Source organism: Haliotis cracherodii, unplaced genomic scaffold (assembly GCF_022045235.1).
Source record: "Haliotis cracherodii isolate W230 unplaced genomic scaffold, xgHalCrac1.p SCAF_18, whole genome shotgun sequence".
In the NCBI taxonomy this organism is placed as follows: Eukaryota; Metazoa; Mollusca; class Gastropoda; order Lepetellida; family Haliotidae; genus Haliotis; species Haliotis cracherodii.
In genome coordinates this window covers 4,734,910-4,748,653 of record NW_027266273.1, presented here as the reverse complement: position 1 = coordinate 4,748,653, position 13,744 = coordinate 4,734,910, and the positions used below count along the sequence as shown (strand labels likewise).

General features: G+C 40.0%; 1 protein-coding gene across 1 annotated transcript in view; it reads right to left on the bottom strand.

Annotated features, from left to right (window-relative positions):
• Positions 1 to 13,744, bottom strand: part of LOC139466013 (titin-like) — a 347,974-nt gene that overhangs the window by 68,125 nt on the left and 266,105 nt on the right. Inside the window, exons 211-221 of the mRNA XM_071248028.1 lie at positions 7,078 to 7,374; positions 5,536 to 5,841; positions 5,273 to 5,384; positions 4,927 to 5,099; positions 4,326 to 4,613; positions 3,007 to 3,327; positions 2,546 to 2,636; positions 2,188 to 2,388; positions 1,533 to 1,674; positions 751 to 950; positions 142 to 294 (exon numbers count right to left, since the gene is read on the bottom strand). Coding sequence (XP_071104129.1) covers positions 142 to 294; positions 751 to 950; positions 1,533 to 1,674; positions 2,188 to 2,388; positions 2,546 to 2,636; positions 3,007 to 3,327; positions 4,326 to 4,613; positions 4,927 to 5,099; positions 5,273 to 5,384; positions 5,536 to 5,841; positions 7,078 to 7,374 — 2,284 coding nt within the window. The remainder of the gene's footprint in view (positions 1 to 141; positions 295 to 750; positions 951 to 1,532; positions 1,675 to 2,187; positions 2,389 to 2,545; positions 2,637 to 3,006; positions 3,328 to 4,325; positions 4,614 to 4,926; positions 5,100 to 5,272; positions 5,385 to 5,535; positions 5,842 to 7,077; positions 7,375 to 13,744) is intronic.

Here is a 13,744-nt window from a genome sequence, read left to right as displayed (position 1 = left end):
TAATACTAATCTTCGCAATCATTTAGTAACTGTTAAGGTAATTACCGTTCTCATCATGAAATTGAAATGCTTGACAAAATGCAAGTCATAACATACGCAATCAGTCACCATGGGCAAGGGGAGACTACTCTAGCAACTCACTTCTTGTCTTTCAGGAGGAGTTTGTTGATGAAGTCCCGGGCCTCCTCTGATACAGGCGCCCAGGCCTCGTCATCGTAGTCGAACTCGGCACGGTTGATGTACACAAAGGTCTCCTGGTCACTCTCTCCAGCAAATGGTGAGTAGCCGCTCAGTCTGGACGAAATACACTCAAAATACAATGCCATATCTAGGATAGCAACACTTCGGACCACTGTCAGTTGCTTCATTTATTGCAATGTAGCTTAAACATACAGATGAACAGAATAAGAGAAGCAGGTAGCCTTTGTCTGACAAGATCATACCAAAAGACGTTGAAAGATGGTACTTGTTGTTACCCTGGCACTAAGCATTAAGGGGAAAAAACAAGGACTTGTTGGCTTGGAGGCAGTATACTGTGTCTGAGTAGGGTATCCATGTTAAACTGCAGCATGGTATCTCAGTGGGCTAGCACTATAAGTCCAGACTAGTTCAAGCAGCCACACACAGATGTGCATGTACCTCACTATATAAGTGCAATAATCTTGGAGGTGACGTTAAATCCCATTTCACCTCACCTCAAATAAGTTTCCTAATGGATTTCAGGCAGGTTTGACAATACCGGGTACTTACAGGACATATGAGACCACTCCGAGGGACCACATGTCGGTTGCGAAGGACACAGGTTCAAAGCTGATGATCTCAGGTGCACAGAACTCGGCTGTTCCGAACAGAACCTTGACGGACTTGCCTTCCTGCAGGCGCTGAGCCAATCCGAAGTCGATGAGCTTCACGTCCTTGCTGTCCTTGGTCACACACATGACATTCTCTGGCTGTTGACAGGACAGACACTTATGTCATTGCTTCAGTTACATCACCCATCATTATGAAAGCTAAGGTTTTAACTGCTTTTAGGTACAGTGAGTGAGTTAGTATGGTTATTCCAGCAATATCATGGCGGGGGACACCAGAAATGGGCTTCACACATTGTACCCATGTCGGGAATCGAACACGGGTCTTCGGTGTGACGAGCGAACGCTTTAACCACTAGGCTACCAGACCGCCCCGCCTTTAGGTATAGTTCAGTAATATCACAGCAGAAAACAGAAATGGTATCACATATTTTACCAATGATTGGATTTGAACTGGGTCTCTGTTGAAATGAGGCAAACACTGTAGCCACTTGCCTACCGATTGTTCAGAGTTCATGTAGAACATGAAGCTTCTATGATAGAAATTCCTTCAACAGTTACCATATATATATACTTGTTCATATGACTATAGCTTATCTGTCAAATGAAATAATCAGGTTTTCTTTTGTGTAGAATCTGTATGTTTTAACAGAAACAACTGTACTCTGGGTTGGCATCATGTACAAGCACATAATTAAAAAATGTTGAAAGTGCGTGACTGACCTTGAGGTCAAGGTGGATGATGTTGTTGCTGTGCATGTGCTGCACGCCCTGGCAAATCTGCCGCATGTAGGTAATGCAGTCTTCCTCTGTCAGGTCATACTGTTGCTGGACCAGGCGGTCGAACAGCTCGCCGCCACTCAGTCTGCAAACACATGCCATAGCATCTTAATCAACTCATGAAGGTTTCCAAACACAAGCAACATTTGATCCAACTCTTGATCCAACTCAACAAAACATTTATTTTGTTATATCCAAAACTGGATCACCTGACCAGAAAATATAGTGTCATCTCAGGGAGTTGAGAATAGAAATTCAAATACATGCTGATTCCCTTACCATGTCATGTACTATGTGCCTAGCTCTATTTTAGTGTATTATTATTATCATGACCAATATCATTTACCCCCACTGTTAGAAAAAGCGGTCTGTAAATAATCGAGTCTGGACCAGACAATCCAGTGACTGATATCATGAGCATCAATCCACACAATTGGGATCAATGACATGCATCAATCAAGTCAGTGAGCCTGACCACCCGATCCCGTTAGTTGCCTTTTATGACAAGCATAGTCGCCTTTTACGGCAAGCATGGGTTGCTGAAGACCTATTCTACCCCGGAATCTTCACAGGTCCAAAGACTTAACAAAGGACTCACAGTTCCAGGATCATGACCATCTCTCCGGGCTGGTCGAAGGCCTCATGGAGCTGCAGCAGCTTCTTGTGATGGAGGCGGTTCATGATGTCGATCTCGTGACGCACCGTCTCCTTCTCGTGGGGGCGGCAGCGGATGAACTTGGCGGCCCAGTTCTTACCGGTGGCTCGCTCAACAGCACGATGGACAACACCAAATGCACCTCTGTAATGACATTGACTGTTAAGTGAGATCGGTATACTTATATTGGTATTTGTAAAGAAACTAAATTAGGCATCGAGAACATGAAGCTGTTTCACTGTTAACACATGCTTGATAAATATTATCGCGTGAACATTGCTGGGAACGAGCTGTGACTGACCTTCCGAGTTCCTCACAGATGATGTACTTGCTGAGGATGTCTCCTCGGATTCTGCTTACATCAACTGGAGTTCCGGTGAAGTCAGCATCATCTGTATTAGAGATTAGAGGTGTATTAGAGTTGTACTCGTACATTAGTAAATCTCTTAACTGAGAACAATTTTTTTATCAATCTGCAAGACTCTTATCACAGAAATCTTGTTCCTTCTTCAATAGAACTGCCTCAACAAGGCTAAAAGCAAGTAAGCCAACTACTTTATGTGTGCAACTGACACAATACCCCTTCTTTGCACAAAATCAGGACATTTTTCCAGAAATTCTTCAAGGAACAACATTAATACAGTGTTAGATCAAAACAACCCTTCCAAATCCATTACTCATATCAATACATGAAAATCTGTTCTTTGTGAAATACCACCTTGCAAATAAAGTTCAAAAAGCACACAAAGCCTTGTCCCTTACATAGATTGTCATAGTCCACGACTGGGATCGGCTCACGGGTGACCACAAGCTCGGATTCAGGTCCAGGACTGCTGATGCCGTACATGTTCTCTGCCAGGATGCGGAACTTGAACTGTCCTCGGTCTTCCAGGCAGGTGACTGTGCAGGACTGTGTGTTGGATGTGATGGCGTGGCGCCAGATAGTGGTCTGCATGTCACACTTCTCGATGATGTAGCCAGTGATGGGGGAGCCACCGTCGTCCTTGGGAGCGTCCCATGTCATACTCACAGAGTGCTTGTCCACGCTTGTGATCTCAGGTTTGCCAGGACGGTCAGGTCGATCTGAGGACAGTGGTAAAGAGTAAGTAAGTATATCATGGCACTATGAACATTATTTCTGTTACACCTTGCAAGTCAGCTTGATTTAGCAGGTCTTCATATTTACCTTTGGTGAAAGCCAAAAGCAAGGGTATGGTGCTGCCAAACCAAGAATCGTAAACAGGGTGAATCTTGGTCACATCCACATGGCTAAGCCATAGGATGAGCTAATATTATATTTATATACAGAAGGAAAAAAAGGGAACATAGAGGTGAGGCGAAATGGGGTTTTAACGTCGCGTCCAAGTTTATTGCACTTATATAGGGATGTGAATGTACGAGTGTGTGTTTGTGTGGCTGCTTGTAGTAGTCTGGACTGATGCCGATTTATAGTGCTAGCTCACTGAGATACCATGCCACAGTTTAACATGAATATCCCACTCAGACACAGTATACTGACTCCGAGCCGACCAGTCCTTGTTTTAGCCCCTTAATACCGAGAACCAGACAGGGTAACAACAAGTACCATCTTTTAACGTCTTTTGGTATGACGCGGCCGGGGATCGAACCCAAGACCTTCCGCTCTCCGGGCAGACACTCTACCACTAGACCACAGAGGTGGTCAGGGAACATAGAAATATCAAAGATTAATACTAACTGCAATTTCAGTAAACTGTTTTGTATCCACAAAATAATGATACAGTAAACTGCAAGTATCTGGTGTGGTTACTACATTCATACATTGCTCAATAGTCTATTGTTTTCTTTGCTACAGACAAAATTTAAGACCACCACATGTTTCTTTATGTTGCCTTATTTCTTTCTGTCAGTATATACTACTCAAAGGAAGTTAAAGAACACCCAATATTCAAATGACTATTGTTAATCTGTCATGGCAGATAGTGAACAGATTGACTTTAAATATGCCATTTTAACTATAGTTGTATGAAATAATATTGGTGTTTAACTTCTTTTGTGTAGCATATATGCAGATATGCAGTCAATGTCTATTTGGTACTGACCAACAACAGAGATGGGAACTGTGGCGCTGTCGGAGCCCAGCTTGTTCTGTACTTCAAGAGTGTACTCTCCCTCATCACGCTTGTCAGCATCCTGGATGATGAGGGTGGAGTGTTTGGGTGTGGTCGTGATGTCGATACGAAGTTCATCAGGGAGTGCTTTCCCATTCTTTTTCCAGGTGGCAGTTGGAAGAGGAAGTCCAAATATGGGCACGCGGAGCTTGATGGAGTCACCACTGGATATACAGAGACCGTCGGCGTAGCGTGGAGGGAGGTCGATACGGGCGGGTGCTGAAGGGCAGAGGGAAGATATTCTACAGGTCTCTCTCAACATCTCTATCTCACTGTGAGGGGAGCATGTTATCAGTCATCCAATTACCCAACATTATTAGCTTGAAGGGGAACTGTGGTCAATGGTCTGGTGCACCCTGGTCTAGGTCTATATGTAATTAGTGGTGTGCGTGAAACGTAAACATTGTGTAATTAGCAAGAAATATACACCGTATAATTTGAGTTAGCAAAACGTACCACACACACTATGCTTGGCTCTGATAATTTCAACTTACCCAAAACATTAGGCTGGGCTCTGATAATCTCAACTTACCCAGCACATTGAGCTTGGCTCTGATGGAGATAATTCCGTATCTGTTCTTGGCCTGGCACTCGATGTCCCCACTGTCTTTCAGCTCCACATCTTTGACCACCAGGGTGAAGGTAATGTCATCAGCCTTCACGGAGTACTTGCGGGTGTCGAACACTTCACAGTAGTCCTTGTACCTGGAGCAACAACAAATAGTCCCATTACAACATGGAAAAGACCAATGCAAATTTAGAACTTCACCTGTCGTACCTTTTGTCCAGATTCCAACTGTGACTAAATCAATTCCTTATTTCCAAAACACTACTGAATATTAACTTTCAGTTGCATGTGATGATGCCATGTCTCTTACCATGTGACCTCTGGGTTTGGTAGTCCAGTCACTTGGCAAACGAAGCGAGCCTCTTCACCGACTGGAATGTCAAGGTCACCGAACTCCTGCACGAACTTGGGTGCTTCCGTCACTGAAATTGCAGAGTGTAGTGTACAAAGATTTGTTTCAGTTTCAGTAATGATATGCGCATGGAATAAATAGTTCGCTTCAGACTCTGTTCCTTAATGTTAATTATGTCTACATACATGTCTACGTTTCATTAAACACTGTCCACTATTTACCGATTGTTTCTCTGCAGACAACAGCAGCAGATGGTGGAGAAGGTGAGCTGAGCCCAACTGCATTCTGGGCAATGATGCGGAATTCATAGGTGCAGCCAGGATGGAGTCCATCAACACGATGTCTTGTGTCGGGAATCGCCTCCTTGTTGATTGGCAGCCAGGATCGGCCAGTCACATCTGACCTCTCAATGAAATAACCAGTGACAGGAGAGCCTCCATCGGACTCTGGTGGTTGCCATGACAACTCAACATGGGTTGGGCCAACCTCCAGTACTTCAGGTGAGTCTGGGATTCTACTGGGTGGTTCTGTAAGTATGGCACATGAGATTACTTCCATGTCTATAACATTTAACACAAATGAACTCAGTTCCTGTATGAGATATAAACACATTACACAGAAATAATTCAATTACACAAATGCATGTTAATGTACATCAAATCATGCAGTAAGGGCTGAAAGGGAAGGAATCATTAATACGAAGTGCATATTTGAAATAAGCGAATCTAATTAATAACTATTTAACATAAAGCATTCGCAAAGCTAATCTACAGCTAAATGAAAACAAAACAATTTCAGAACAAAAAGTAAACAAGGTTTCTCAGTATGGATTCTTACAAACCTGATTATTAAAAAATGGTATTTTTTTAAGATCAATGCTGCATGTTACCCCAAATATGAAAAAGGTTTTAAGCAGTATAGTGTCCAAATATATTTTTGAAAATAATTCATAGTAAAATACTGGTGTAATATATCCAACTGAGGCACAATTTCCAAACTTGACAACACACAATATACAGACAGAAGTATGAAGCACAAAGAACAAGCAAGGCAATAGATAGGTCAAGGATAATGAGGTCATAGGTTGACAGCAAAGGAAAGGTCAAGGTTTAATCACAGAAAGGTCACAGCAAACTTTAGGGTCAAGGTCATGCATTCACACTCAAACAACTCACACATGTTATCATCCATTCAGTGAAAAAAAAGAAGAGAAATAAACAACAACAAATGTTTGTATCATGCTTTATTCAAGAGATTTGTTTGAACATTTGACATTAGGTGTTAATAATTAGCAAACCTTTATGAAAGAAAATAAATCTGAAATGAATTAAAGGCATATAGATTAAGGTTCATGCATGTAGTTAAATACAATGGGAATACACTGTTGGAATACACTTGTCATGCCACAAATAATGATGTATTTAGCAAGTCAGAGTAAAAAGTAAACAGATACCTAGAATAGAAAACCTGTGCATTCAACTACTGTGTATAACTACTGTGAAACTACAAAAATCAACATTTAAAGCATGCTGAGAAACCGAACTCTCACACAATGTTCAAGGCAAAAAAGAAAAGAAAGCCTGTTCATCTACAAGTGCTGATATGTGAACAACGAACAACTAGCAAACATTACGTAAAATATATTTTCATATGTTCTAGGATGACTGTTGGAATGAATTATTCTACCAATATACGCAAAATGAAATCTTAAATCATGAACAAATATTTATTTACTGTAACCTATTTCTTTAGATTGCTCCTACCTTTCTTTGCCTTCAGCTCAACAGGAAGTCGGAGTTCAGCAGGGGGGCTAACTCCGGCAGGATTTTCTGCAATGACCCTGAAGAAGAATGACTGGTTTTCTGGCAGACCAATGACATCGCGAGCTGTAGTCTTGCCTGGCACATGTGCAACACGTTCCCAGGTTTCAGAATCTTGTGCCCTCTTCTCAACAATGTAGCCAGTGATACTGTCATCGTCCTCTGGTGGGTTCCAGACAAGGGTGAGACAATCCTTGTCGATGTTCTCCGCCCGTAATGATGCTGGTGCCTCTGGTGGAGCTGCAAGACATACAGAGCGCATGAATATATGATTGCCAGGTCCATGATAAGGGAAGCTACACAATCCCATATAGGGGTTTAATTGCTTTGAACAGTACTGCAGTTTAAAGTGGGAGGATACCTCAGAGATAATATGAAACTAATAAGCATTGTTGACAAACCACAGATAATTATCAGACAACATTGTCTGAACCTATGATCAGAGGATCCTGGCATGGCTAGGGGATACAACTCTGCACAGTGACTAGCAGTACAGCCCTGAAGGTTCCACTGGCTTGCCAATGTTGTGATCTTTGGTCTGTAAATACCAATACTCGTTGGTTTTGTCTTCTGGTGTTTACTCCAACAGGAAGCTGACAGACTGTGACAAACATATTGAATGTCAACAGCAGCATCAAACCCAACATCACTCAACCATTCCATATCACAGACACACTTAAGTTAAAATACATAATGAGTGTGTGAGATAACGCAGTTTTGACAGGACCACATGGCCATCTGTTACCTGATTCAGTGTCATCTTTAAACCGCTTAAATATCCGCTTATGAGTCAGTGAGTATAGTCTTAAGCTGCTCTAAGCAATACACCATTAATATCATGGTGGGGGACACCAGATATGGGCTTCACACATTGTACCCATATCGGGAATCGAACCCGGGTCTTCGGCGTGATGAGCACCTTAACCAAGAGGCTACCCCACCACCTCTGTCCACTTACGTGAGGGCAAAGTGAAACCCGTAGGTATGGAGCTGACAAACCAAGGATGACAACAACAAGGGAGTCGACCTCATGATCAGCAGATACTTATACAACAAAGGGACGCAATCCTGCACAGTGAATTGTGCCAACTGATGTGACATGTTTTCTTTGGGACTGTTTGTTCCTTCAGTCTTTTCACGAGGACTTGTAAATAGGTCATAGCATTGTCCAGTCTCTTGTGGTGGAGAATCAGTGTGTTGAGACGTTGAAGGACATAACTAGCTGCACTGCTGAACCTGTTTCATAATTATATCATACAGCTGTACTGAACCTGTTTTATAATTATATCATACGGCTGGACTGAACCTGTTTTATAATTATATCATGCAGCTGTACTGAACCTGTTTCATAATTGTATCATACAGCTGTACTGAACCTGTTTTATTATTATATCATACAGCTGTACTGAACATGTTTCATAATTACATCATACAGCTGTACTGAACCTGTTTAATAATTATATCAGCTGTACTGAACCTGTTTAATAATTATATCATACAGCTCTACTGAACCTGTTTTATAATTATATCATACAGCTGTACTGAACCTGTTTCATAATCATATCGTACTTCCCTACTATACCTGTTTTAGGATTTATATCATGCAGCTGTACTGAACCTGTTTTATAATCATATGAAACAGCTGTACTGAACATGTTTTATAATTCTATCATACAGCTGTAGTGGACCTGTTTTAAAATGTAATGTATTTGTATATCATACAGCTCTATTGTTGACTGTTTGTATGCACATCATAACTGATAATTAAGCTATGTCAGCAGCATTCATACAAATCATTTTCATTTTTTTAATGCTACATATAAAGGTGGCTCTGGCACAACAACACATTAATAATGTTTGTTGTTGTTGCTTATTCCTCCTTTAAATATTTAAATGATTACTGAACCTGTGTAATCCAGAACTGGTTGATAAAGACTGAATACACAGATAGGTCACTGAAGCCTAAATGAATATTTATAGCAAACCATTTTTTTAGTTTTTCATTACATTTCAGGTTGCAGGTTGGAAAAACTGTTGTTTGTTTGTTTTTCATCTTGTGTGATTTGTGGGCAAATATCCATTTCTCCATCTCTAGCACTTCCATTTGTCCCCCTTACTGAATATGTGAGCAGGTTATCCCCAATGAACCGATAGCTCAATAGAGTTAGTTATAGCTACAGGACAAGTGATAATACTATCATTATCACAACCCATCCTTATTATCCTGATAAGGTCTTCCATCAGTCTTGGAGCACAACAAAATTACCGAGTTCCACTAATAGTGTCTGTGTGTCTAGTGAACAGTTTGAACATTTCCAGTCAAAACCACGACCTAGGCATTTGTGTCGGTCTCGGGGAGCTTGCAGCTTGAGCAGCACGGTTGTAAATGTGTATTGGTTGAAGTACATACCAGGCCATCATTATACCACACATGCCTCAAATGACAAACACCAGTCCTATTCCAGCAGAGCCTTCGGCTGTGATCTAACTCAATGAAGAAACTGTCCTAAATCAGTTCTAGTACATATTTATCTAATCACATGCACAGATGCAGATGTACAACATTCTCTCCTTGAAATATTCCAGACAAAGCATGGCCTAGAATATCACAAACGGACATTGCACCCTGTTTCTATGTAGGAAATCAAACCCAGGATTTAGGTGTGATACGCAAACACCTTCACCACTAGGACACCCAATGCCACATGGTGAGTTGGTGCATCATTATAAAGGACAGGACTATATTCTGCATAATTCATTGCAATACACTAATGTGGATTCTGTTTTTAAGCACTTATATTCACAATAACAGTGTCAATTGAATGTAGTCCGAAATGAAGGTTTTACTAGTGATATCATGAAATAAATACATGTGTTTTGAGAGAAACATAAAAGACAGCTTCTTCATTTCACCCACTTCACTCATTTAAGATTCTAAAATAAAACTAAGCAGAAAAATATGTAAAGAACAAACTTCTATATTAAACGTTGCCAATTTCTCCAAAAATTATAAAGAAAATGTGTACTTAACCTTACAAGTTTTCTTCAGCAATCCATGCCCAAATAACCAGCTTTTTCAAATTCCATGACAGAGCCTAGAGATTTGTATTGCATTGGTTGGACATTAACGTGTAGCACGTCAGGTCCCTCCCAACTGTAGGTTATAAATACCCCCCATTCCCAAGACAAGAAGGCCGATGGCTCAAGGGGCTGGAGACAGTGTTGATCATGTGAATTTGGGTCCGAGTAAACACGTGCTAAATACAAGTTCGCATAGCATGTGATTAAACAGTTCAGTCTTGCCGGAATATTTGCTGTTTATAAACTGGACAAATAGCAGGCCCTTGTTTTTAAAGTGTTTTGTTAATGGATTACCTCGCTGGAGTAGAATGGGTTGATGTGATAATGTTTAGGAGAAAATGTCTTAGGTAGACAAACAACTTCGAACCCCACTCCAGTTAGGTAAACATTCCTTTGAAAGTACAACTATGTTACTTCAAGTGTACACTCTTAATATTTCAGCCATTTTGGAGATATGAATCGTTGAAATAAAGATGAATATTTTCAAGTAAAAAATATTTTAGGTCTTATTAACTGTCAAAATTCTCAAACTGAACCAAAAAATATTTTTTATAGCACAAGCTTAAATAGAGGTAACTGTTTGTGATAATAAAATCATCCATAAAAATACAATTAATTATTTGAAATTTGTGAAAAGACCAACTCTTTCTAAATGTTGTATTTTATTTTTTCTTTAAAGTGATGTTCTTGTTTAGAAATTATTAATTTTCGTCAGTGTTACAGAACGCCTTCGTTGCACTCTTACAATGGCATAATTCAAACACCAATTTTTTTGCCAAACAAATGGTTGGTTCAGCTAATCAGACTGATTGCAAAGCCAAACATGTCTTGAACTCGGTCAATAATTGACAATATTTGCAACAAACATCTTTCACCCACTTATCTCAAACAGAGTTCAACTCAGAGTTACTTCCCTTTCACCAGGGAGAAAAGTTTCTTTGGGTAATATTTTGCTGCAGACATCAATTCCTCTGTATCAACTCATGTATTCATTTTCTGTAAAGTATAATGAATTAAAGCTTATAAACAATAAACTTTTATTCTCACTGAGTGAGTGAGTGAGTGAGTGAGTGAGTGAGTGAGTGAGTGAGTGAGTGGGTGGGTGGTTTTATGCTGCTTTTAGCAATAATTCCATTCATTTAAAAGAAGCGAGACACCAAGAACGGGCTCCACACCCTGTGAGGAAATAAACCCCGGACTTGGGCATGATAAGCCAATGCCTCAACCACTGGACCAGTCCACCACCCTTACTTAACTAAGAATGCTTCATAATAATTTATGTTTATGCTAACCAACTTACTTCTTTATTTCTGTTTACATTAATACCTGTGAGTTATCAAAGAATATAGACTACTAAATCGTCATAATTTGCAAACTTTACATGCTGAGTCGGCACTGATTTTATGAACCTCCCAAGACCTGGAGGATGAGGCACGTTTGCCCTCCATGTTGGTGTGCAGAAAACAGATTCAGGGATACCTGTCTAGCTATTATTTTGTAAATTCCATGGCTTTATTTTTGGCTAATCAAGCAATTTTTTCTTTGGTTTCTGAAACTGAAAAGAATATGACCAAAAGGCCACACCCACTGTTGGACACCTATTTCCTGATTGGCTGATAATAGAATAGGTGGTGCTTGGTTGCATTATTGCACTGAATAAAGTCATTGATTTCGTACTGTTATCTACATTTTGTGTGTTAATGATTTGATAGTGAGTGAGTGAGTTGGGTTTAATGCTGCTTTTAACATTATTCGAGTCATATCATGGTGTGTCAGCTTGATGTGGGAGGAAAGCCCGAAGTGATGCAGGTGTACACAACCTTTATTCATTCTGATGACTGTTCTAAATTTTATATTTCCTTTCATTTATAGGTAGGGAGCATGACTTTTAAGATATTTGCTTAGTTGAGTTCATGCGAGATGAATTCACCTGTTTTAATAAACTCTTCGTCATCGATAAGGTTACCACTATTTAACACTTCTTTCACCATTTGAGTCTGGTGGTAATGGTACTTTTAGCTATCGGCTCATATGTGGTTCACTATTGTGATTCAAGATATTTCTGACATGATATTTCTGAAATGCGTTCTTCATGCTGCTAAAGTGTCAGTTCGAATCACACATTTAAACAAAATGAAATGGTAATGTTTGAAAGTAAAGATTACTTGTGAAACAGACCCTATCTTGTATGCCATTTTGTTCAAGTTAATTCAGGGACTACAATAATCTTAGTCCAGAACAATTGTAAATTTCAATTGCAGCTGAAAATGATCTTAACTTACAATGGCTTTGTGCAAGTGTATGGTGTGCAGTCGTAGCCTAGGATTGCAATCTGATATAGCTACGATTGTTTTGTGCAGGTTTTGTGCAGGGCTCTGGTGTGTAGCCGATGTCCAGTTGATGTTTAGGCTACATGTAGCCAGCGTTAAGCTTCTAGTTCAGCAGACGTACAGTCGATGTAGACCTTATGTACAGCCAATGTATACCTCTGTTCAACCATCATATAACCAATGTTAAGCCTCTGTTCATCAGATACTCTGTCAATGTATTGCTGACATACAGCTGATGTATATCCGATATATGGCCAATGTTAAGCTTCTGTTCAGCAGGTGCACTGTGTATTGCTGACATACAGCTGATGTATAACCGATATATGGCCAATGTTAAGCCTCTGTTCAGCAGATACTCTGTCAATGTATTGCTGACATACAGCTAATGTATATCCAATCTATGGCCAATGTTAAGCCTCTGTTCATCGGATACTCTGTCAATGTATTGCTGACATACAGCTAATGTATATCCAATCTATGGCCAGCGTTAAGCTTCTGTTCAGCAGGTGCACTGTGTATTGACGTACAGCTGATGTTTATCCAATATATAGCCAATATACCATTATCGACGTAATAAGTGCCCCGCTCTAATAAGCGCCCACGGCAATATTTGCTAATATATTGGCTAGTGAACAATTCCAATTCCTTCCGATTGATCAATACACACAAGACTTATTTATTCGTGTATAGTACACACTCGCGTGTTATATGCACCCTTAATTATGGGTAATTTAATTCTTGAAAAATATATCATTCATGTATAATACACACAGACAGACATTTCAGGCTGTCAGCATAAACCACAAAATTTACGATCTTTCAACTCTGTTGTTTTTCACCAAAATTTTATTCTAATAAGAGACCCTATTTCTAATTTTGAGAGCACCCTGAGAGCTTATCATGTCGAATACGGTATAGTTGACATAAAACCGGTGTATAGTTGATGTACAGCCAATGTACTCTTGATATTCAGCTAAAGTACAACTGACAATAAGCAAACATGTACCCATGAAATTGCTGCCGTACTTCTGATGTTCATCCCATCAACAGTTGATGTCAAGTGACGGACAGTAATATCAAGTGACATACAGCTAAATGACATCCAATGGACAGCTCATATAGATGACATACAGTACATACACTTAACATACACAACATATAAAACAGTCCTATTAAACCTTCAGGTTTTGGAGGTAAAC